General features: G+C 34.9%; 1 protein-coding gene and 1 long non-coding RNA gene across 5 annotated transcripts; one reads left to right on the top strand and one right to left on the bottom strand.

The window, feature by feature from the left end:
• The first annotated feature begins 18 nt into the window (after positions 1-18).
• BICRAL (BICRA like chromatin remodeling complex associated protein) lies at positions 19-25,473 on the top strand. Of its 4 annotated transcripts, XM_087963105.1 has the most exons (13): positions 236-2,201; positions 6,182-6,369; positions 7,357-7,405; positions 9,602-9,650; positions 10,102-10,170; positions 11,940-13,631; positions 14,778-14,868; positions 17,256-17,356; positions 18,135-18,196; positions 18,316-18,461; positions 18,628-18,722; positions 20,173-20,275; positions 21,588-25,473. In XM_087963105.1, exons 3-13 carry the CDS (start codon positions 7,362-7,364, stop codon positions 22,385-22,387), a joined length of 3,252 nt encoding a protein of 1,083 aa, XP_087819231.1. In that variant the 5' UTR covers positions 236-2,201; positions 6,182-6,369; positions 7,357-7,361; the 3' UTR covers positions 22,388-25,473. The 4 variants fall into 4 exon arrangements, with proteins under 4 accessions (XP_026539103.1, XP_087819231.1, XP_087819241.1 ...); XM_026683318.2 differs by lacking the exons at positions 236-2,201; positions 6,182-6,369 and adding an exon at positions 19-165; XM_087963115.1 differs by lacking the exon at positions 6,182-6,369 and having other exon boundaries at positions 236-1,427.
• On the bottom strand, positions 3,942-4,358 carry LOC148132788 (uncharacterized). The gene is made up of 2 exons (XR_015749229.1): positions 4,287-4,358; positions 3,942-4,153 (listed from the first exon to the last, which is right to left on the bottom strand). It is a non-coding gene; the product is annotated as an uncharacterized LOC148132788 (long non-coding RNA).
• Positions 25,474-26,045: the final 572 nt, after the last annotated feature.

The raw sequence follows: 26,045 nt of genomic DNA, 5'->3' as shown, positions 1-26,045 counted from the left end.
ACTCCCGCACTGGGTTCTCGCTATCCTCGCTCTCTCTTCCTTGCTCGCTCGCTCGCTCCCTCTCTCCCCCCCTCCCTTTCTCGCTCTCTCGCTCTCTCTTACACTGCCAGCCCCTGATGTGATGGCGAAGAAACCCCGTTGACAAGGCACTGCTTTTTCATGACGGTGAGTTTCCCTTTGAGTGTATTATAATTTTGTGATAAAAATTTCAAGGAAAAAAAAAACACACAACCTCCTTCCTCCCTTCCTTCGGGGAGGGAAGAGAGGGGGGAAAATCTATCTCCAGACAGACAGAAAAGAAAGAGGAGCAAATTAACAACCAGGAGTTGCCAAAACCAGGATATTAGGTTTCAGCCCAGAGAGCTATTGGCTCTGGGGCTAGGTATATAAATATATATCTGGAGAGAGAGAGGAGAGGAGAGGAGAGAGAGAGAGGGGACATAGGGAGGAAGAAGAAGGAGAAGAGAAAAGAAGAGGAGGAGGAGAGGAAAGGAGGAGGAGGGCGATTTTGCGCGGGTGGTGCTTGGTGGGCAGATGTTAATTCACATGGAAATGAAATATTTATTTCTTTTGCAGGAAGAGGCTGTGGTGGTGGCTACTGAGGGCACCTCCAAAATGTGATTCTTAAAGGGGGAGAGGCAAACAAGGAGGGAGAGAGAGAGAGAGAGAGCGAGGAGAGAGAGGGGGAGAGAGAGGACAGATAAGGTTTCAGGGCTAGGCTGATAGCTGCAAGGTGGGCGGCGGGAGAGGATGGTGGGGGGGCTGCCCCTCTCTCGGAGGCCATGCAAATGTAGAGGAGAGGAGGAAGAAAAGCCCCTCTTTTAATGACTCACTGATTGAGCCGGTTTAAAATTAGTTATTGTTTTGTTTGGGCTTTTTTCCCCCTCTCCTGGCCACCCCCTTGGCCGTCGAGAGAGGGAGAGAAAGTGTTTGTGTGTGTGTGTGTGTGTCTGCGAGTGTGACTGAGGGTGTGTGTCTGTGAGGAAGAGGGGAATCAAGTGTGTATGTGTGTGTGAGAGGGAGAGGGAGAGGGAGAAAGAAAAATAATCTTTTCAAATCTCCTCCCTCTTTTTTTCCCCCCTCGTTTCTTTGCTTTTCTCTAAAGCTCTCTGGTCTGTGGAACACTTTCTTCCTCCTCCTCAGGAAAATGGAGACGCTTCGTCTTCTCGCTCCTGGGCGGGAAGCTGCCGTGGATTTTTCTTTTCTTTTGCCTCCCCGGTTGGATTTGTTTTCAGCGATCATTTTTTCCCATCTCGTATTAATTTTCACCGCCTTTCTAGCATGGGTTGCGCTTTTTGACGGGGATTCTTTTTTCTTCTTAATTTCGTTCCTTATTATTTTTTTGTCTCCAGTCTCCACCAATTTCTTGCCTTTGCGTCCTTGTTTCAAGGAATGGAAATGATTTGTTTCGGTGTATATAATTCTGGGTCGGTAGGATTTAAAATCCATTTCGGTTGTTGTTTATGTTTTTTTTAATCTGCAAGTATAATAAATATTCTACATCTGTAACAATGCTTTCGTTTTTGCCTTTTGAAGACTGTATCTGGCATGGGATTAATTTTCCAAAAATGATCGTGAGTTGGTTTTGGTTAAAGAACGGGGGGAGGGAGAGAAATTTATAAAGAATGGATTGAAAACCCGATGGATCATTTTGGGTGCGTTTTTTTTGGTTGAGGAGTGGGCAATACTCTTAATAGGGAATGCAAGTACAGTAGGTTTGCAGAAATGGTCGATTTTTGCTGAGAAGGAAACTCAGGCCTTTGTGTTTTGTCGGGCTTTCATCCTTCCTAAATTGTCTAATCTGGGAGAATTTCCGAATTGAACATGCATTTCCAAAGCTCAGTCGACGGAGCCAATTTTTCCTCACAAGAATCCTATTTTTTCCGTGCCGGTCTCGTTCCTTGCCGGCTGGAGGGTCAGAAACAAGGGAAGATGGCGCTGCCTGGCCATCGGCCAGGATTTGTGGCGCAGTTTCTTCTCTTTCGCTCCCTGCGGCCGCCATTTTGAAATGCTTTTAATACGAGGCTTTCTCCTTCGGCTGGGGCGTCGTCTTCCTCTATTTCGTGGAGTTGCTTTCCCTCTCTCAAAGTAGAGCAAAAATGGAAACGGGGACCTTCTTCACCTTTATGAAATGGTTTCCAAAGGGGTGAAATATCTTTTACTGCGACTCATTTGAAGGAGAAATCGTACGGAGGTTGATGGTGCCACGTAATTTATTGCTTTTAACAATAATAATTACAAGCCCAGTTTCTTGTTCTATAGAACAATTAGCATTCGTTTTAAAAAGTTCTTACGTCTTTATTTTCATTTATAACCTACCTTATGAAGAATACTAGTGGTTATGGGGACAAATGGCAACGATTATCACTATTAATTGTTGTGAACTCATTTTATAGAAATTACCATTTTGTGTTCCCCACCAGATTGGGATATAAATCCTTGAAATAGTCTAGCCTCGAATGTATAAATCACATAGACTCAATAGAGGAAAATATCTATGTGATGCAAGTAACTAAAAAGCAGTGTGTGATCTGTGGATTAAAAATGGAGGACCTTGGGCAATTGGATGGCCTTTCAAATTCTTTTTTGCAATAACACAATTTTACATGTGTCAGTGAGGTCCTATTCCAGAAAATCTAGTAAGGGAACATAATAAAACTTGACCACACTTTTTCCTACCTTCCACTGCCATTACATTTCTATTTTTGAAGGCTTGATGAAGTAAAATGTTTATTTAAAACACAAGTACTCTTACATTCTGTAATCTCAGAATACTTAATTGAAGTGGTGGCAGATTTTAATATAACTTTGGTTTTTTTAGATATTTCACAGGAAACAAAATGGGGCAAACAGTAGTAGATATGTTGCATTTTCCAATAATTTCCTACTATTATGTCTTCCTTTGATCTTCTAATTTTTCAGAACTAAAATCTTTTGAATAAATTTAAGAAACGATTAATATTAGGAAATAATTGCCTTGATAAGTTTAAAATGTGACAGTAAATTTAATTTCATCTATTTGTACAGCCATTCATATATCCTCAATGGAAGAAATACGATTTGGATTTGGTTTATTATTATGTTTCCTAATAAATAACTGATGCAATAAATAAATAAAAAGTAGTAGTTTTTCAACAAAGTTCTAAGTGTTAGTGTTTATCGTTAGGCTACATCTTTCATTGCTTTTTGGCAATCTAAACTGGATAGTGCAGTTACCATTGCACCTAGGCAATTGTTTATAAGGGGTTTATCTAGCACATTGGTTTACATATCTGCTTTAAATATATCCAGAAACCAAGCAAAAGTTTAAATAAAAAAGCAATTCAGATATATTGTTTAATATTTCAATTTTCCTTCAAGGAATAAATGTACATTTTTCTGTATAATCCTCCTCCCCCCATTTAAAATATTTTATAGCAGTTTAGTAAATTATATTGTAAATTCAATAAAATGTCTGATTTAAGTCTCATGAAAGAAGAGGATTTCTTATTTGGCAAGTAATTTGGCATCAAAGAAACTAGCTTTGAAAGGAGACATTGAAAAATTGTTTTCATTGGGAATTCTTATCTGGCTTATGCACATTTTAGTTAATGATGTTTTGTTAGGCCTAGATTTATGCAGCATGCATATTTTTCAAACTGAAAAGATGAGCTTCTGGATATATTTATGATATTTTTCCAGCAGCAGATCTTACCACATAGAAGTCCCAGGGCACAGTATTTATGTTCAAAGAATGACATTCTATTAATGTTTCCTCATGGTGCTAGAAAGGACCTTGAATCTAAAAGCAAACCATACTTTCAACTAGAATTGTTTGTTTTCTAAGACTTAAAAAAAGCTGTACATCATATGTAAAATACAGATGGAAAGAAATTATGGGAATTTGCAACTAATGAGAATACCAACTTATAACCTTTATAAATCTTGTCCATTTAATGAGTGGCCCAGTCTGCTAAAACTAATTTACATAGCTTTTATGAGATAGTGCTTATTTATTCCTGCCAATCTTAGGAGTGCTGCTTTCTATTCAAATGCATGTAAAATTAACATACACCCTTATTCTCAATCATGCTTATAATTCATTTGTAGCACAGGTGGTGTTCACAGTTTAGATACATTCACAATCTTTTATTTCATTTTGATAAATAGAAAACTTGAAGAAAGTTCTTAGTTTATCAATTCATTGAGAAGGTCTAGCTTTATTAGAATAATAGCACAACAGAAAAACTCACTTTTTAACTAGAATTTATCACTGATAAATGATCACATTTGTTTTACTTTGTTACAAAGCAAAAAGGATGTTATGAAAGATTCAATGTATATATTTGTAGATAATTGATAAATGAGCATGTGCAGATGATTTTTTTTTTATTATGAATCTAAAGAATAATGTGGCAGTTGTTAACTGTTAGCCATTCTGTTCAACTTACTTTCTATATGTCCCTATTCTAGTATATGAGCTGGGCAAATGTAGCAATATACTGGGAAACATCATAAGGCCAATGATATCATCTAGCTTTATAAACTCACAATCTAGAGAAGTTATAGACACATCTGCCACATTGTTAGCGAGACCAGAACCGTAAATGCAAGCTAGTGAATAACTTGACAACTTCTCACAAATAAATTATCAGGAGTAAAACTAATGTGCAAGAGAAAACAATATGTTTCCAATTTCCTGCCTTCCAGTGGAAATTACCAAAACATATAAGCACATTTAATATGAAGTAGGACTGATTATAAACAGGGGTTCTGCAATCACACATTCTTACTCCATAGACACTTACTGTGTCATTTGTGTTCATGTCTTCTCCCATCTAAGTAAGAAATGAGTAATGTTTGATTATTTTACATTTAAACCAGTGGTTGAAAATATACATATTAATAAAATTTATACATATTCTTCATAACAAGGGGGAGACAAATTAAGGACAAAGTGTTTGTAATAATAATGCTAATTTATCCTTGAAATACTACTATGCAGTAAGTAAGCCCAGGGGTCTTCAAACTTGATAGCTTTAGGACTTGTGGACTTCAACTCCAAGAATTCCTCCTCCAGTCATGTTAGCTCAGGAATTCTGGGAGTTGAAGTCCACAAGTCTTAATGAAGATCCTTGCAGTAATCTATCGGGGGATTCTAATGCAGTGTCCCTTGATTAATATAATTTTATCAAAATAATATCAAACAATTTGAAACTGCTTTAAGTAACATAGAATATAGTAACATTCTTTTATTTCAAGGAATAATTAACATGTATATAGAAGATGTATGGAATTGTCTAGGAAAAGGTTGGATTCATCTACTAAGCTATGTTTTTTTAAAACCAGTTTCTTTTAATAAAAATTGGCTGAATACAGTATGTTAAATCATTTCATGGTTTCAAATAAAATATGAAAATATATATACACTTGATCATATTAAACTTCCCTAAAGGTTGTTGTATAAAAAACCTACAGATATAAAATAAATTTGAGGAAAGAAGAAAGAGAGCCAGTTTGGTGTAGTGGTTAAGATGCTGGCTAGAAACCTAGAAACCGAGTTCCAATCCTGCTTTAGGCATGGCAAACCAGTTACTTTCTCTTAGCCCAGCTCAGGGCTGTTGAGAGGAAAGTAGAAGAAGGAAGGAGTAGTGGTATATTTGCCACATTGAGTTGTATATGAAAAAAAGGTGGGATAAATAAAAACATAGATAGAACAGAAGGAACAAGTTGTGTTTTGTGATAAATGTCAGTTACACCATGTTCTTTTGCAGCAGTTTACATTCCCTTGAAAAGGTAAAGGCAGAAAAACAAGACCAATTAAAACTACGAGATGTAGTTTTTCCTTAAATAATGTATCTTATATGTTCCATTATATTCCAGAATAAAATCCTAATTGTTAGAAGATCCAGGCACAGTAAATAGCTGAGCACCTATGCAGGAAGGTAGATTAGATATCTTTGTTGGCCTACCTGTGTCTTTAAGAGCACTTTAGGTAATAAAGTCAGTACATGAGATATGAGGAGGAAATGTCTTATTAATAAAATTGGCTTATATCTTTCATAATATATCTATCAGAATACCTTCAAGCACATAAAGAGAATTTGAAATATAAGGTTTCAACTTCACAGTGGATATTTTTGAAAATCATAGTCTCTGAACCACATGTTGATGTTCCACCTTGTCACACTCTGCTTTTCAGAGGCTCTGGATTATACTCATAATTCCCAACTATTGGAAAGATTTCATGAGAAAAAAATCACAACAGTGATCAACACTGAAGTTTTAAGATTCTTGATTGGAAGATGGAAAGCATGTTTCAAAATGTGGAGTGTACAATTAGAAGACAGTTGTAGAATTCTCTAAACAAAACATCTGGATGCACTTCAGGTGATTTAGGATCAGTCATGGACATACTATGGCACAATGAGCTTGAATGAGCTGAAATTCATTTGGATGAAATAGTAAAATATGTTAGGAAATAATGCAATATATATCTGAATTTGGCAAATCTCTTGAGTTAGAAGAATAGAATGGGCAAGTACACTCAGATTTGGGAATTATTTGTTGTGAGCCATCTAATAAACCTAACTGATGCACCAAATAGTACAAACAATTCATCTTGTAAAGCAGGACACTGTTACACACACCCAGCACTGCATTATTTATAATATTGTGTGTGACAAAAATCAGTTAACAGTATAAAGTTGTGAACTAGCTAAAATGCAGTAAAAACAAACCATTCACAGGCTAAACAAACAAATGGGACACACAAAAAACTATCGATGTGTGGAACATTCAATTTAGGTCCACACTGACTCCATACAAGACAATCCTGACAAATAATAAATATTTTGGGGATGGCAGCCACATTATAATTTGACAATTTTTTCCATGACAATATTTTGGGGAAGAAAAACTGCAATATAGTACCAGTACAAATTGGGATTCTGGTCTAATATGGATCAGACTTCATTTCTTTTTTTTTAGACTGCGGTCCAGAAATAGAACACATACCTAACTTAGATTACAGATATAGATTCGTGCTAGAAGTAAGCATGTATCCTAATGCTAACCCATTGCATCCATCAATACACCTCAAATATCTGAAGGATTGGGAGGATTTTTGGAACAGATCTAAATAGTTCTTCAGAGTTGTGCATGGAGGAGGGCAAGAGTAACTCATAATAAGGAAAATTAGCTTCCATATAGTACTGGATGTAGCCTACTACATGTTCACCTAGTACAGTAAATTAGCATGATAAAAGCATTTACATGGTAAATATATTGTGTAATTTCTTACATAAAGCAGTCTTTCATAAAAATAATTTCAAGTGTGTTTTATGATACAATATGAATACTTTATTTTCTTCTTAGTTGTCATGGATGATGATGATGATGAGTCCTGTCTCTTTGATCTTATTGGGTAAGATTTTATTTTAGATACCTGTCCTTGAAAAAAATTCAAAATTCATTTTAAAAGAAAAGCTTGTTTGATAAGAAACCAATTAAAACTATCCTCTGAAGCATAATTTTGTTTCACAATAATAAATAAACAATTTTTCCCCAGGATTTAAAATTTTCAAAAAGAAGTAGGGAAGATTGATTTTTGTAGTTTCCCTTTATTTCCTGCAGCTTTCTTGCCATTCTTCACTGTTCCAAACGAATTTTTAAAATAGTTTTTTAGATGCACATTAAGCTGCAGAAGCAGAACTGATGAAAAGAACTCAGTTTATTATGAGACCAGTGTTCTTTCTGCAAAGCAGTTACCTCTGCTACACACACACACACACACACACACACACAAACATGAAATAAAATTTGTATCAGTTTATTTTTATAGTCTATCATCAATAATGCATACATAAATCATATTAAATCAAAATTACTCAATTTCCATAAAAGATAACCCTAAATTTAAGATCAAACACATCCACCAAAAGAAAAGTAGAAAAAGAAAATACACAGAGGTAAGCATCCTGTGCTGTCTGTTGAACCTAGGTTTGCCAACTTCAGTTGAAATCAATCCTGGAGATTCCTTCCACCCTCATAAAGATGTACGTACAACATACTTATATATGCACACATGCATTTTTTATGCATAACTTTCAGAAATCTCAAAAAAGGCAGGAATAAACTCACAGACCACTCTGATATGCACAAATTGACCTTTCTTCCAGGAGAAAAAAAAAGTAAAAGTCTAAAAAAGATAGTTGCAGTAGAAAGGTCAGGGAACAAAACTGAGTGGAGATAAGGGAAGGGAATAGGGTAACTGACAGCATGGGGAAGTAGAATGAAGCAAGCCCTATTTAGACATTAAACATAAAAATTCACCTCTCAAGTAACAACCAATTTTTCAGGCTAATTTTTATAGGCTTCTATGATTTTTATCAGCAAAATCTGCATCTGTTTATATTGTTACCCATTCATTTGTTTCTGTTCTCAGAGTATAAAAAAACCCAGAATGTATGTAGAACAAGCCCTTCCTCCTCTTAATTTAATATTATTTAAGAAAAGTCATTGTCATATTGGAAAATATTTTCACATATATATTTACATATTTGCATCCCATATTTTTTATTTTCATCTATTTTAAAGATAAAAAGCAAAAATGAAATCTAAGTTCTCTTAATCCCAAGGCATGACTTAAAGTATGATAATACAGTAGTAAAATTATGCAGATGTTGGATAGAAGATTGTTGGGGAAGCTGCATACACCTCATGCAGAATTCCATGGAACAGAAAAAAGAATGCAAGGAAATAATATGTTCAGAATCTTCTCAAATTCTTTGTATGTGAGTTTAAATAACAGCCACTTAGTGAATCTATCTTTCTGAGCATCAAGCAGGCAATAGATCACGGGTGTCAAACTCCATTGCTGTCATTTGACATTTCCCCCCTTTGTGGAGCTGGGGTGGGTGTGGTCTGCATGATGCATTGTTACCCCTGCAATAGATGGTCACCTGAACTTGGTTACTGGTTTGGAGGTTGTAACCTTTTTGCTGTAGCATATTTCATCTATTTTGCTGTAGCATATTTCATCTGCAACCAATGAAATATATTTATCTGAAAAATTGACTTGAAAAATTTTACCATATAAGATAAAACTGTAATTTTTACTACTGATTATAATTTGCTGTATTATTTATACAAATACTCTATAAAAATTCACTTGGCTGAAGAATATATCAAAATAAACCAAGAGATGAAAAAGATAAATATAGCTTAGATGCTCAGAAAGAAAAAGATAAATAGTTTCTGTTTATAAGCCAATTTATATTTTAAATATAAATATGTCCCCAGGTCAATTTCATCTCTGGATGGTTACAAAGTCACAACCATACATTTTTTGGGGGAGTGGGTAACAATATGAAAGCTTTTTTTTCCATTGCAACTTTCTGGGATGTTATTTAATTTCCCAGTTTAGCCTATATTCCTGCTATTCCTTGGTAGTTACCAGCCAAATGCTAACCTGGACCAAATCTGCTAGCCTTCCAAGTCTACAGGAAAAATACCATGTGCTGCTACCTATTGAAACAGTTGAAATGTTAGCAACTTTTATGTTTTAAAATGCTTTAATATTTAAAATGGTCCATCTTACTTTTCTTTATATATCTTTTAGAGATCCACAGGCACTGAATTACTTTCTACACGGAGGGGGTAGTAAATCTGTAAGTTATTTGTGTTCTCTTATTGTACATTTAATTTTGTTAACAATTGTTCAGAGTTGTTAGAAGTATGCCTGCAGAATCAAAGCAAATTCCGTGACATGCAAAGTTTATCACAGCAAACTAGAAATGTGCGGTTACAGTCCTGCATTTTTTTTCTTTTCATTTAAAAGAAATCTTATGTGCCTAATGAGTGGAAATGTAAAAGAGGTAGTCTACATTTTAGCACTTTTCAAGTTTATGTGGCAGAGAACTCTCTTTGAATCTTTCTGAGGCTACAATAGTTTCCTGAAGTTGGAAAGAATAAGCACAATTGTTGATGAAAAGGTAGTGGGAGGAAAAATTTAATGTTGAATTTTAGCACTTAAGGGACAAACTCTTATTAAATAACAAAGAAAGTTGTATTCCAAATGTATTGCTCTTAGTTTATGATTATTTATTTGTGTTGTCACAGAATAGCGAAGACTTGAGTAACATAGGATATTCTGCAGCCAACTCAAATTCCATTTTTGCCAATACCAGCGTAAGTATAAAGAAAAAATATACAATGTTATTGTAGATTCTATAGACTATTTGCATTGTTTATATTATATGTAATTGAATGGAATAAAAATAGTAACTGATTATCTTATAAGATCAAATAGCAATAGCAGTTAGATTTATATACAGCTTCACAGTGCTTTACAGACCTCTAAGCGGTTTACAGAGTCAGCATATGGCCCCCAACAATTTGGGTCCTCATTTTACCAACCTTGGAAGGATGGAAGGCTGAGTCATCGTTGAGCCTGGTGAGATTCAAACTGCCAAATTACAGACAGCTGGCAGAAGTAGCCCGCAGTACTGCATTATAACCACTGTGCCACCATGGCTCTTAATATCTATGTTGTCCATATATATACTATTTTTATTAGTGATATTAATGAATAATTATTCTCCCAGATTTTAATTTCACAGTATTTATACACCATATATATACTATTTTTATTAGTGATATTAATGAATAATTATTCTCCCAGATTTTAATTTCACAGTATTTATACACCTGAAATGAATTGCAATGGGAAGCTATTCCTTCCCCAAAGTATTTAGTCTTGTGAATTCTATTTGCCCACATATGCAAATTGTTGGAATTCAGAAACTGAGCGGGTATCTAGTTAGAGCAAGTCACAGTACAAGAAAATTTTATCAAGAAAAGTGGTAAAGGTGTTACTAAAAATTCTACTTCCTCTCTCTCTATTAGAAAGAATTATGAGACAGATACAAGTAACCCAGAATTACCTCTTAATATACCCTGATCTGTTGTAGCAGGATTTGTAGTCAGTTGAACTCATAATACATTGTTTTTTTTACTTTGTTACTTCTAGTTTGCAATTCAGACATAGTAGATTCTAACAAAAAATAAAGATTGTGATGACCTACTTTCTGGACATGCTAGCCAAATAGTACAAGTTGAGATGATGTGTAGCAGGACTGTACAGGTCTTTACACTTCAAGGGTGTTTTAGTCTCCATTTAGACACCTACATAGCACCTAAACAAAACATATATTTTCCAGAGCTTATGCTGCAGTTACAGAGGGCAGCTGAGTGGTCCTTGGAGAAGACCAAGCTGCTTTAAGGAGTTGCCATAAAATTCCTGTACGTACTCTGGAGTAGTTCTTTCCTTCAGATCCAAAGTGTGATTTCATAACATGACAAAGCCCAATATTTCATGTCATGATAGATTTGCAGTTAGATAAAGTTTCAACATTATTAGAGTGTCTTTGTTATATTTTTCTCTAAAGAAAAATATAAAACGTAAACAGCTGTAGCTTTTTAATGAGATATATAGTAGATAACTTGCTGCCAGTCCCTTAAATAACTACAAACTGTAGTAAATGTGCTGCAACATTCAAATGATCGAATAGAGTGGTTAAGAAGAGAATGTTCTGCTCGTTTACATTATGCTCTTGTCATCAATTTATACATTTTGCATACCAGTATCTTTATCCTGTTGTGAAGTGGGGTAATTAAAAGCAGACTTGTTGGATTTGGCTATAGAATTGTTTGTGGATTCAGAGCTCTCAGGCTATTTTTAATTAATCCTTCGCAGGACCTCTGTGGGATTTAAATGAGTATATACCAACAATGCTTGTTAAAAGAATGTTAGAATTATATTACAGTGTTTCACAACAGTAATATTATTGTTCCAATAATAAACTGAGAAAAGGAAAATAATTATAGTGAACTATGCTCTACATTTGACTTTTTAAAAACAGATTGAAGAAATTTAACTGTATTTTTTTTCCTTTCAGAGCTCTGATCCTAAGTCATCAATCAAAGGTGTTGGTGGTCAGCTTGGAGAAGGGTCTAATGATGGACTACAGTTGCCAAGTACCCTTCAGTTTCTTGATGATGAACTTGAATCATCTCCATTGCCTGATCTTAGTGAAGATCAGCCTTTTGATATCCTCCAGAAATCTTTGCAAGAAGCTAATATTACTGAGCAGACTTTGGCAGAAGAGGCTTATTTGGATGCCAACATAGGTTCCAATCAACAGTTTGCACAAACACAGCTTCATCCTTCCTCATCAGCATCTTTTACTCAGGCTTCTAATGTTTCCAATTACTCAGGTCAAACGCTGCAACCTATTGGAGTTACTCAAGTAGTACAGCCACCAGTTGGAGCATCTTTTACAAGCAATACAGTTGGTGTGCAACATGGCTTTATGCAACATGTGGGGATCAGTGTTCCCAGTCAGCATTTGTCAAACAGTCAGATTGGTAATTCTGGACAAATACAACTAATTGGTTCATTTAGTAATCAACCTTCTATGATGGCCATAAATAATCTTGAAGGATCTCATATTATATTGAAGGGTGGCGGACAACAAGCACCTGGAAATATGAGTGGTGGACTTTTGGTTCATAGACAAACTCCTAATGGGAACTCATTGTTTGGCAATTCAAATTCAAGCCCAGTAGCACAACCTGTAACTGTTCCATTTAATAGTACAAATTTTCAGGCATCGTTGCCTGTACACAACATCATTATACAGAGGGGTCTTGCTCCAAATTCTAACAAAATTCCCATCAATATTCAACCCAAACCAATTCAGATGGGACAGCAAGCCACTTACAATGTAAATAGCTTAGGAATACAGCAGCATCATGTACAACAAGGGATTCCCTTTGCTTCATCAAATTCCCCTCAGAATTCAGTAGTTGGTCCACATATGTCTGTTAATATTGTTAGTCAACAAAATTCAAGAAAACCAGTTACTTCCCAAACAGTAAGTAATGCCAGTGGTAGCATTGTTATCCATTCTCCAATGGGACAACCTCATGCGTCTCAGAATCAGTTTCTTATACCCACAAGTCTCTCTGTAAATCCCAGTCCAGTTCATCATGTCCAGACTGTAAATGGACAGCTGCTTCAGAATCAGTCTTCACAACTTGTTTCCAGTCAAGTATCCACTGAGCATGTTATGTTAAATAGAAACTCTACGAATATGCTCAGAAATAACCAAACATATTCAGGACAAATGCTGAATAATCAGAATGCTGTACAGTTAGTTTCTGGTCAGACATTTTCTCCTTCTGGAAACCAAGTTCTAGTCAACCATGGAACTTCTCAAATTGTTGGTGGTCAGGTTCCACTACAACAATCCTCTTCCGCTGTATTACATTTATCTCCAAACCAAGGAAACCTTTCCCAAGGCAGAACAGGATTTTCAGCAGCGTCTCCTGGACAGGCAACTGGTTCAAATATATCTTCAAGTAATCGTTTTACTGTTGTGAGTTCCTCTGCTACAGTACATTCAAACATTGGCTCATCGGCTCAGTCTGTAGCTTCAAGTGGAAGCTTTGCTGGAGATCAACTTACACAGCAAAATAGAACTCAGTTGTCAGTCAGTGTATCACATCGACTTCCAGTTTCTTCTTCAAAACCTATCAGCAGTTTTAGTCACACATCAGTAACCCAGCCACCATTTTCTTTCGGACAGGTATGATTCATAAGATCAAAAATATTCCATAAATTTAGTTTCTTTAATGATGCAGGATTTGGTATGATCATGCAGCCTGTGCTTCTAAAACATTAAGTAGTATTTTGAAACAACTTTGCTGTTTTATTGATGTGATAATACCAACTTTCTTCTCCCCCCCCCATTTACATGAAATTATTATTTTGATTAAAACTTGGTTTCATAGAAATAAGGTTTATTACTGGCTTAGATGTGTTTTCATTTAAAACTATATTTGATGAGCTTCATGAGATAATTAACTACAGTGAATGTCAGAATTCAGTGAACTTCTCACTTCTGTTTTAAATTAATTGCAGTGTATGAATTTCTTTATTTTCATTAATCAAAAGCAAGATTAACCACAGTTTGGGATTTCAACATAATGATATTTTATGTTAAAAATGGAATTTAAATGGATATTTCCAATTTACTCTCACATACACAATAAAGAGGCATAGAGGAGGGTAGATAATTCCAGGCTTACTGTGGCTTGCTTTCATCATGTTAACTAACAGTTTAGTCATAAACTTTGTGATATCTGAACTAACTACTGAAGCTAACAATTAAATGTTGTAGTAATTTGTATATGGAGAATGAATAAAGCATTTATATAAAAATAATAAATGAGAAGTAAGGACTTTATCCATACTTTGCTCCAATTCAATTATAAAGATTTAGGATGTAAATTGAATATAATTAGTTGAAGTTCAACTCTATGAATGAAGGTGAGCCTGTCTTCAGTTAATACCAGAATCAATAGCCTTAATTCTAATTAAATCAGAAATAGTATGGAAGTCTAGCACTCAAAGAATTGATCACACATAATAATTTGAAGCCCTTCCAAAAAAGTCTGACAGCATTTTTACCTTACCCCACTCCCATCCCCAGTGATGTCACTGCATTATTGGATATACATCTTTCACTATGAGAAATATGTTAGGTGTTCCTGGTTTATGGTTTAGTATGATGTCTTAAATGAAGCTATTGTGATTCATCCAATAACAGGTTAAAACTGTGGGTAAATGATGTGGAACTCAGCTGCTTATATATTTTTATGTGGATTATTTCTTTTTAAATATCTATTTTCTTAAATTATATGTGTGACATGTCTGTCTTGTATCTTTGCAGATTCAAAAAAAAACAACCAACCTGGCATCTTCAGTTGCATCATCAAAATCACAGGACAACTTGAGACAACCACAGCCAACAAATCTTTTAGGTAATCTAGTTTATTAGATTTTAATTTCTTTCTAATCTCTCATGAATGAATGATTTCATTCTAATGTGATCTTAAGTATTAGTTGAAAAATTTGGATTGTAAGTAGATATTAATATCTATACTATTGATATACATAGACAAGATATAAAGAGTTAGTAAAATTAAAATCTAAAAGTGCATTTGTCAAGTTTTTTTGGCTAATATCAGTGATTCAGTGACTTTATTAACATATGGCAATGTTTTAAAAAATACCAGCTATTTGATGATATATATGTGAACATAGAACTTGCCGCTATTAAGTATACAAAGGATTTGATGTAGAACTGAGAAAAGCTAAGAGAGCACCAAGGACCCCTCATTTCAAACCTGAACTACAAATATTCTCCTTTATTGGTAAAATATTTCAAATGAAAGTCAGTCTCCATGTTAGGGGTTCACGTCCAGAAATGAATGATGTACTTTGTTCTGGGGATGGACCATCCCAAATTGGTTGTTCTATGCATGGAATGTTTTGTCCATTCCTTATTATAAGCTTCCCAAGACAATTGTAATCTGCTCCTAGTTTTGAAGGAAAAGAGATTCATATTGCAAGATTTGAAGGATAAATCTATGGTCCCATTTATTCAATGAATTGCTTGCTTCTTATTGCATATAGATGTAAATTATTGCATATAGATATAAATTTTGTATGGATAAATACAATGAAATATGGAATGGCATACAAAATATAGAAAGTTAAAAATACGATAGCTATAGAAGTGTATTATAAATGAACACACATGCATATACATTATACATAATATATAATAGGTCTTTTTATATATAATTATATATAATAGGTCTACATTAAATGACTATATATAGAATTATAACTATTATACAGGTACTCCTTGACTTAAAACCAAATTTAGAATGTAGGTCATAAATCATTGTGTCATTAAATGAGACATCTATAGGCTACCTGCTCAATGACCACAATCCTAGCTTTCTGTCAGGTACAAAGGATCAGAATCATATGTTAAGTAGTAGTTCACAACGTTTACTGCTCAAGTCTATTCACAAGAATCTAGTCAATTAATGGTCAGTACTAAATTAGTGCTGGGTAAGAGTTTACAGAATTCGGGGTGGGTGGGTGGGGGGTGGATTTGAATTGCAATGTTACAACTCCAGATTGATTACTCTCTTAGCTCCTCCCTCTGGTTCTGCCTCTTCTTTTATACTCTCTTATTGAGGTCATTAATTGACAGGTGGGTTGTTAAGTGACCATGGAGGACTGCCTCAGAGGGTGGGGTAAGTCTTAGGAGCCTGGTGCCCACCGTTGTACAGAAACCTGCCATGGGCAGGTGTCAGCCAGCCAAGCCCAGAAGCACATGAGTCTTTTCTCTTTATTCCCGTCACTCCAGAGCGGCCTGACTTTTTTTTGTGCCCTACCACATCTGGAAAGTTTTGGCTCAGCCATGCATAGGCCTCCTCCCTCCCCCTTCCCCACTATTCCTGAGAGGCCTGGCCTTCTCCCTCCTACCCTCATCACTCTCAAGAGGCCTGTACTATCATGCCTGAGTCCATTTACTTTTTGTTTTTCCTGCAGTTGTTGAAAATCATAGTCAGCCATTGCAAGGTTCAGTTAGAAAGCTAACCAAAGGCATTCTTCCTCAAGACTGGCCGGAAGCAGAAAGTCAGCCAGAAGGCCTTCCAGGGCACAGAGAAGACGTGGGGAGGGGAGGGAGAAAGCTAGATTTCTTGGGAGCGGTATTGGGAAGGCATGAGGTCTGTGTGCCACTGGGCCTAGCAGGCTGGGGGATCCAGTTTGAGGCAGGTTTCTTCATGCTGCTAATCCTAGTAGGGCTGAGGCCTGGCCTGTAGCAACTTCTAGCTGGCTACTGCCTTCTGACCCATGACAATTTTCATGCACCACTGAGTTTAGATGGCTGAGGCATTCTAGCCTACAGCAGATTTCCTGGAGGTGTAGGGCAGGGCAAGAGAGGTCAATCTTCTTGAGAATGTTGGGAGGAGAGAGAAGGCAACAAGTTACAACCAAAATTCTGGGCTTAGTTGTGGTCGTGAGTCAAGGACTATTTGTATTTTATAGTCTAGGACGGGGTCCCTAACCCCTAAACCACAGCCCACTTCTGGAACCAGGCCGCATAACCACAAATGGAGCTGTGCGCACATGTGGATTCACCTGCCACTCACACCAAACCATCTCCTCATCCTGTGCTGGACTGCCAAGCCACAAAGTTTGGGGGCCTCTAGTCTAGAAAAGTTATATAAAAACACTCCTAGTGACAATTTATTTAATATCTTTCAGTGATGTATATTTAGGTAGAAGATTCAAATATGTTTGCTTTGTGTAATATCAAGAATCTTCACAGTGAATATATTTACAGGACAAGATTCTGGAACCAAAATCATACAGCAACCTATAGGAACAGTGTTACCACACCAAGAAAAAACAGCAGGGTCATTGCTTGCTCAAACAAATATGCAGGTAGGGTAAAAAAAATCACCTTCTGTAAGTAATTTCTCGTTTTGCCACCAAAAATAATTTTGAGAAGGGAGATTTGTGAAAAAAATCTGTAATAGTACATTTGTAAATCTCTTATCACTATATCTCAATATTATATGAAGCTAAATAATACTGTAATACATAATACATAATCCTGTCTATTTTCAACAGCTTACCATTTATTTGTTTATCAACAGAACTTGCTCTGTGTTTATAAAAAATGAAAGAGGTTGTTTATTGGCATAATCTTGCTTACAGGAATAATAAAATATTGTGACATGGAACACTGCATTAGCATATTTGCTGTCATTTGCTTGAATTCAATAATCTTGAAAAATAAGACGTGAGGAAATCTTTGATAGTGCATTTGAAAATAGAGAAATTGTATGAAACTAAACAATAATTTAGATATTTGGTGGCAGTTGCCATTATAAATTTTAAACACTTTATTAATCCTTGGATCACACTATAAAAAGTACACTCTGGTTTTATGCTTGATTATACAGGCATATCCTACTGATAAGGATGATTATTTTTGAAAAATTTCAAAGGCAAATGTGTCTAAAATTGTAATTATTATCTTCAGTAACGTATAAACCATTTATTTTCATATTTGACACAAAAAGTTCAAATTCATATTAATGCAGTTTATAGAAAGTAGTTCAGTAGATTTTTTTATAACATTTTTAAATATACAAAAATTGTAGTTTCTTTTAATAAAAGATTATCCTAATGTAACAGAAATGTATTTTGGACCTAGGTGGATGGTCAGATAATAGGACAAAAGAGACCTGCTGCTAAACAATTAACCAAAGGAGCCTTGTAAGTTATTTCCTTTCAATATACATTTTAGCTTTTAAAAATTTTTGCCGTTCACAAATTTTGCAAAATTGTTCCAGATGTCATCGTAAAATAGCTGATGGTTATCTTCTTTCTACTAGCATTCTACAGCAATTACAGAAAGATCAGGCACAGGCTGTAACTCCTGACAAAAGTCAGTTCAGATCTTTAAGGGATGCAGTCCAGAGACTTCTTTCATACCATGTGTGCCAAGGATCACTGCCAACTGAAGAGGATTTAAGGAAAGGTATTTTTCCCATTCTACTATTTTGAAAAAGGTGTGTGTATGTATGGGGGGAGGGGGGCTTATAAGTTATATGTTATACATATAATGGAAAATGGAAGAAAAGGTTTATTATAAATATTTTATTGTTTAAAAATTACTATCTAAATGTATTTTAATGCCTTTTCAGTGGATAATGAATTTGAATCTGCAGCAACACATCTTCTGAAAAGAACACAGTCAATGCTAAATAAATACAGATGTCTTCTATTGGAAGATGCAATGGTAAGACCAATGAAAAATAATTATATATGTTTTTTTCAGGCCAAACTAGTTGTAACATTAACTATGTGTTTAATACTGGCATGTGAATGTAATAGGTAGAGGGAAGCAAAATTGATTCATTTCCAAGATATAAGATAGCTTCAAAGTATCTTTCATTTGTAAGTAGCTAACATGGCGACCCAGTTTTTAATTGAGGTTACTACAAAGGTTACTACAAATTCTTAGCTCTATAACATAATCCTCATTTGCTACAGTCACTCATGTCAAACTACAGTTAGAGTTGACCTAGAGCCATTTATTTATCAACTGTTCAAAGTTACAGTGATGTTGAATGAATGGTGATTATGACTAATCCTTGGAATTCAGCACTCTGCAGACTCCTGCAGTCATGCTATCGCAGTCAGGAAACTTGTCAACTGGTTCACCCTACAAACAGCAGCAACCTTACTCAATCACATGATTCCCATTTGCAACCTTCTATGGTGACTTCCCTGGAAAGTCAATGGGGGTAATCTGGCAGGGAAGTCTCCCCTACCCGTGCATCATCCCCAGCCCTTCTGAACTCTTTCTACCTTTGCTGCTTTCCAACTTGTATTGCGCTCTTGCACATCCTGTTTGACCATTGCCACATTCCTTGCTCCCTCCTTTGGTTGCAGTTGTTAAGTGGATCACTACTTGATTTTATGACCATTTTTATGATGGTCGTAAAGCAAATCACCATGGTGGTTAAAGAACACACGTGATTGTTAAGTTAATCATGTGGCTGTTAAGAAAATCAATTTTGCTGGAAACTGACAGTGGGACGCATTGTAAATGCGAGCCAGTTGCCAAGTATCTGAAAGGCAATCCTGTGACCACTGGAGCAGCATTGAGTGCAGCAGTCACTGGAACTGTTATGCTATTTATTTGTTAGATTTATATGCCAACTGTTTTGCCACAGGGCTACTCTAGACAATTTACAATAATGAAGAGGAAGAAATGAAATGAATGAACAGAAGCTAGGTAATAGAACAATAAAATAAACAATGAAAGAGACCATAATGAGAAATACAATCAAAAAAGAAAGATGGATGGGTAAAGAGCAAAGAACGAGGGGGAGGGGGAATCTGCCATAAATCCAGCAGCCACCTCCAGCATTGAACTATCCTATTTGGACCCAGGCCATTCAACAGAGCAAGGTCTAGGCTCTTGTGGAAGGATAGGAAGGTGGGGGAAGATCTTGCCTTAGGATAAGATGTTCCAAAGAGCAGGCACTGCAGCAGAAAAGGCTCTTCTGGATCAAAAACAGACAGAGTTCTATTTTTATGTATTGTACTGTGTTGTATTATTTTGTATTGTGGTTTGATATGATATTAATATGGTTCCCATATAATTTCAACAATTGGCTAGAAAACAGGAGCATATTTTTGTTTGTAACACGGGAGCTGATTTTGTTTGTTTTCTTTTCCAGAGAATAAATCCTTCAGCAGAAATGGTAATGATTGACAGGATGTTTAACCAGGAAGAAAGACAATCTCTGTCCCGGGATAAACGTCTTGCAATAGTTGATCCTGGTAAGAAACTAAGACTCCTCCTAGACATGAGACTTCTTTTGTTTATTTCACTGCTTTTTCATTTTGTTTCATTTGCCAATTGAATGCAACATAGTCTCATAATTCTTGATGGATATGTGGTTTTTAAGACCCATACTGCATCCGTATTCATACTAATGAATAAATAACAGTGTAATGCAGTAGCCTATGTTGTGCTATTAATCTTAATTCTTCCCGCTGGCACCACTTGTTTGTCTATTCTTCACTTCCCCAAACAATATGTTTGTTGGAAGGATACAGTGTGTGATTTTGATACACCTGTATTCATGTATTCATAAATTTGTTTTGCCAAGGGCCAATATTTAAATCACTTTCGCTTGTAAAATATGATGTGATTTGTTTTAAAAGGAACTATGTGTGCAAGTATATTTCTTACTTCTATATTTAGAAAAATATTCTAATTTTGAATAGAAATGTTGTAAGCTAAAATAATTAATGATGGCAGTTGAGAACAAATTTCAACACAAAATTTGAATATTTTGAAATTCTTAAATATTACTTTATTTTATAAAAAATGTGTATATAGGTACAGAAGGCATTTGTCAGTTTTCAGTGAAGTAACAGTTAATAAGTCCAGCAATAATTAATAGGTCAGGTAATTTTAACTTAATATTATTTATTTATTTGTATCCCACCTTTATTATTTTTATAAGTAACTCAAGACAGCAAACATATCCAATGCATCTTCCTCTCCTATTATCCCCACAACAACCACCTTGTGAGATGAGTTGGATTGAGAAAGAGTCATTGGCCCGAGCATCCAGTTGGCTTCCATGGCTAAGATAGGACTAGAGGTCAGAGTCTCCGGCTTATAATCTGGTGCCTTAACCACTAGACCAAATGGATTTCGTAGGTCCTTTCTTCCCACTTTGACTTCTTTTTAAAGGATATTTTGTTACAACACTTTTCATTGTGATTCACACTGAACACTGAACTAACCAGAATTCTGCTTAAGCTACAATCTGAAACCTAAAAACATATTTTAATATGTACAATAGTTCACTGTATGTTTTTATTTATTTAGCAGATCACTTATTTTTTACGTCTTAGTTGTGGCTTAATGTAAATGGGGCTTACTGTAGTATTTGTGTCCTACAGATCCATGATAAAAAAAAAAAAAGACGTTGGTCCCAAAATTCCACTTTGGGCAAAATATCAGTATCCCAGGTCTGAAAACATATCAGTATCCCAGGTCTGAAATATTAAAGAATATTTCTTATGTCTTGCTATTGTACAACACTGTAGTATTAAATACTTTTCTTCCAATTTTCAGATGGTTTTCTGGCAGACTTTTGTTGCTCAACCACACAATATGACAAGAGTGATGATGACACACAGCTTCACGAAAGTGATCATCAAACTAGCAAATCTTTAACTTTTCAAAACCAGACTGCTAATACCCAAATGAGAGACAAGTCAAGCACAGCAGAGTCTTTAATGTGCAACAAACTTCATGTAGTGCCTAACAATATTGTGAGTCCACCACAAGAAAACATTTCTGTTAAAAAAGCAGATCTTGCAAAAGCTTTAACATTTGAGAAATGCTCTTCTGAAAGCTGCTCTCCCGAAAGCCAACATATGGCTTCTTCTGAACAAAAAATCGCTCTTAAAGGTCTTGACAAGTTGAATGAAAATTCTTTAGCTTCTAAAGCTCATTCATATAAACTCTTATCAAATGCAGATCGTGGTACGCATAATAAAACCTGTTGGAATACAGTTGATTCTCGTTCAGAAACAGCATATAATCATTCCCTCCAAGATAAAACTCCTCGGAGTTCTCCAAAGAATGTGGATTTGCCACCAGACAACTGGAAAGTTTCTGGAAAACCCCAAAAGGATTTGCTTGCCAATAAGAGTTTAGAAAGTACATTAAAAAATATAGTAGAATTGAAAAAGACTGAAAGGCAGCCACAAAGTGAGGCAGCTGCTAGTGGCTCGTTAGAGTATCCTAACTGTTCACTTATTGCTCCGCAGGAAAACTGCCTGGAGAAGTTTATTCCAGACCACAATGAAAGCATTGTAGAAACTGACTCTCTTTTGGAAGCTGCTGTAAATAGTATCTTAGAGTGTTAATAGTTACAGTACTGTGGACAAATCTTCCTTAGAAACAAATGTGAAAGATACCACTGATGTGTACTTTCTAAAGTAGGTTCTGTTCTTTGTTTGAGAGCAATACTCATTGTGGTTACAGTGAGGTATCCAGTAATATAAAACCTTAAGAGAAAACTGTTTGGTAAGGCCTATTTGTTGGCTGTGATTGAATGTAATTCTCATCCATGTTCTATACCATTTCAAGAGTGATTCTCAGTGAGTCTTTCCCTTCCCTCTCTTCTTCCAACTCAACTGCGCTAGTAAGATCAGAAGCTTTTGTTTCTATTTTAAACTATAGTTTAATGTGTTGCCTGAGGTTGAAGCTATAATGAATAACTAAACTAGATTCATGAACCATGATTTACAATTGTTGGCTTTCCAATAGTTACAATTAGGGTTATATAATCCAGAGTTGGCAACATGACAAAACTGTGGCTAATAAAATATGGAACAGAAAATTCCCAACATCTTTATCATGATCTGTGGCTAAGTGTTACACTCTAACCACCGGATTACATTGCTCATATAAACAGTTTTGATGTTGCAGCTTAATGAAACATTAATTTACTAAACCCTACATAAGGTAGTATACTGGTATTGACAATCACAGTCTACTAAGAGGTGTAAATACCGTCAATATTTAATAAGAAAAATTTAAAATGCTCTCTCTATATCCTGTCAAGATTTAAATCTCTAGTTAAAATTTTTACAGTTTACCTTTGCAGAAATGTCTTTGTCAGATTTACAAGAAATAGAGAAAAAAATGTAAACTGAGAAATTATAAGCAGAATTTACAGAGTTTTATACTTCAAGTGCTATTCAACTGCTCCATAAGCAGAAACCAATATAATTCAGAGGAATAACATTGTAGAGTTTAAGTTAATTTGGTATGGAACAATGAACATAAAGTTTAGAAAAGCTAGTAGCTAGGAAATATCAAAAGAGGCTACAAAGTAGTCATGCACATAACATACACATATACACAAAAACACCTTTTTGATTGACACATTGATTCTTCATCAAAAGCTTTTGTATTTTATAATTGGATATAATCAACTAAATATTTCTGAAATTGTATTATGTTTTTCTAAACAAAGTATGACAAGCATTTTTACTTAAAAATTGTGTTGTTATAGTAGATGTTTATAGTTTAAGAAGTACTAGCCTTAATCTGAACAAGTTAAAGGACAGTGTTATTTTGGTTGTTTCTGCTTCTAATTGTTCAGAATGTTAATCCATTTGCAGCAGTGGTCATATTACCAAAACACATACAAACCAAAGTTAAATTTCTATCCATTAACAAAATTACATGTAAAAGCATATATCTCATCATCTAGAGACAAAGGAACCTCATGCATGGTTTGCATTTGGCTGGTGATCATATTGATAATGTAAATTTCTTTATTTAAATCTATAAATTTTTCCTTCTAGGTTGCCAGGTTTAAAGAAAAAAAATCTATACAAACTTTCTTTAATGCTGTTGCATACAATTATGCCCACTCAAAAGGACAGAGAACTGTGATTTATAAGACGCTTTGTCTGCAGCTTCTCTTTACAGAAATATTCAAAATTTATTGCGGACTCTCTGATGCTGATCTGATGGAGATCTTCATTCAGTTGTAAAGCTCCATGTAGTTTTGCTACATAGCAATGATGAACTGGTTGTCTGTCAGATTGCCAGAATGTTTAGAGTCACATTTTCCTTTCTTTATTCCAAATAATTCAGCAAAACTGAATTCTGTTATATTATTCAACACAGAAAACACACTACCATTCTTGTATTGTGATCACATTGCCATGGATTAATAAAATATCATTTAATTCAGCAAAAGAGTAACAACAGTTAATGTACCATCCACATATAATAGGAATAGAAAAATGTTTAATTTTATTGCCTCCTTTAAAAAAAAAGTATGTGAATTTTAAAGTCACAGGCTTAGGATTTTGTACACTTCATGGCAACCATAATTTAAATAACTATAATTGGTGGCTTGGCATTTTCACAAATTTATTTTTTGCGAGGATGGCTTTAATTATTTGTTTCTTTTAAGTAACATAAAGAGAAGGTGCTTTTCCCTCAAGGTTTTGTGAAGGAAACATAATTGAACTGTAACCATAATGAGGTAATTTGGAAAGCAGGGTGTATATTGCACCAGTCACATAAATTGGTTTAAGTAGTATCTGATTGGAAATGTAAAAAAAAAATGTTCACATTTGTACAACTTCTTATTTTGATTTTACCTGCTAGTGTAAAGTTCCCATTGTATGTACAGAATATTCTGAACCTAAATACCAAAATAAAGTGTATATGTTTTGAATCTTAGGTGAGAGTTTAATTTTAGATAACGTCTTAGCCAAGACATCTGAAATGCACTTCATCAATGTGGATTAAATCATACCTATATTTATCCCAGGATTTTGTGCTGGGAACCCACTGAACGAAGTTCAGCTGAATTAACCTGGGATAGCTAATGTATTTATTTATTAAACTGAACTTGGTTTTAGAGTTCTGAATATTTTAAATGGTAATGCAGTAAAATATTTTTGTTCATTGTAAAGAAACAAAGTGTGAATTTGTTATGCAGCCCATGATCCTAAATCCAGTGAAGGCCATTTATTTGTGCTTACCTGCTTTGTAGATTTGGTCTCTTGACTACCTGATGTCTTTCCACATTGTCTAAAGTTAAAACATTTTTAGCTGGCAACTATAAAAAATCTGATTCAACAAGGTCAGCATAACTGATCTGTTAGATTTGGGAGGCCTTACAGACTGACTTTACTGAAAGAGGATGTGTCACTTTGTCAATGTAATATGAACTTCATTTGCTTAAAAACTTTCATTTGTATAGTATGTCTCACTTGAAATTGCTTTGTATACATTTTGTAAAAATATTTATAAAATGTTTTGTAAAAAATATGACAAATTGCAGTTTATTTTGTTATGTTGGATAAATACTGTTAAAATACACATATTGGTAAAAATATATTGTTAACCCATAATAGGAAATGTTTAGCTGGATACTACAAATTGAAACAACCATTGCAATACAGCCAAAGATTTGGGAAAATCATTATCTGTGATTGTCTTGATTTAACCAAGATAAATAGTTAGACTTTGAAAGGGTCTCTCTTTTATTTTACATAGTCTATTTAAAAACATTTTTGTTATATTTATGTTCAACCTTTATTCCAAGATTGCACAAAAAGCAAGTACACAGGTTTTTGAAATGGTATCCTGTTTAGGCACTAGTAAGACCAAGAACTGCTTAGCTGTATAAAGATTCTATTAGGTCATTTTTTTTACAAAAAGCTATCTTCTGTATACGTCAAATGTGAACATAGTTCGTATGTCTGCCCAGTGCTGAAAGCCCTAGCCAATATGCTAATGCTGCATTAACTGATTATATAGTATTCTGCTCTTCAATAATTTTAAAAGATGATGTGTGTATTTTATGCCAAATACTTTATTACATAAAACTTAATTTGTTTTTCACATGTCAGTGCCAATTGAATCATAGGGTTGGAAAGGAACTTCAAGGTCTTCTAGTTCAATCCCCTGTCCAAAGCAGGATCTTCATATGATTTTGAACAAATAGTTGTCTAATCGTTTAAAAACCTCCAGAATTAATCTCAGCTGGAG

This window comes from Notechis scutatus, chromosome 1 (assembly GCF_049901735.1).
Source record: "Notechis scutatus isolate UNSWTSFEM ecotype Mainland chromosome 1, rNotScu1.2, whole genome shotgun sequence".
Taxonomy (NCBI): domain Eukaryota; kingdom Metazoa; phylum Chordata; class Lepidosauria; order Squamata; family Elapidae; genus Notechis; species Notechis scutatus.
Note: the sequence above shows the minus strand (reverse complement) of the source record. Positions and strands in the feature narration are given on the sequence as shown.

Bases quoted from the DNA above. Each gene is read 5' to 3' on its own strand.
- BICRAL (XM_026683318.2), top strand. From the start codon at position 7,362: ATGGATGATGATGATGATGAGTCCTGTCTCTTTGATCTTATTGG. The intron at 9,651-10,101 runs GTAAGTTATTTG...GTGTTGTCACAG, and splicing joins ACGGAGGGGGTAGTAAATCT to AATAGCGAAGACTTGAGTAA. The intron at 13,632-14,777 runs GTATGATTCATA...GTATCTTTGCAG, and splicing joins CACCATTTTCTTTCGGACAG to ATTCAAAAAAAAACAACCAA.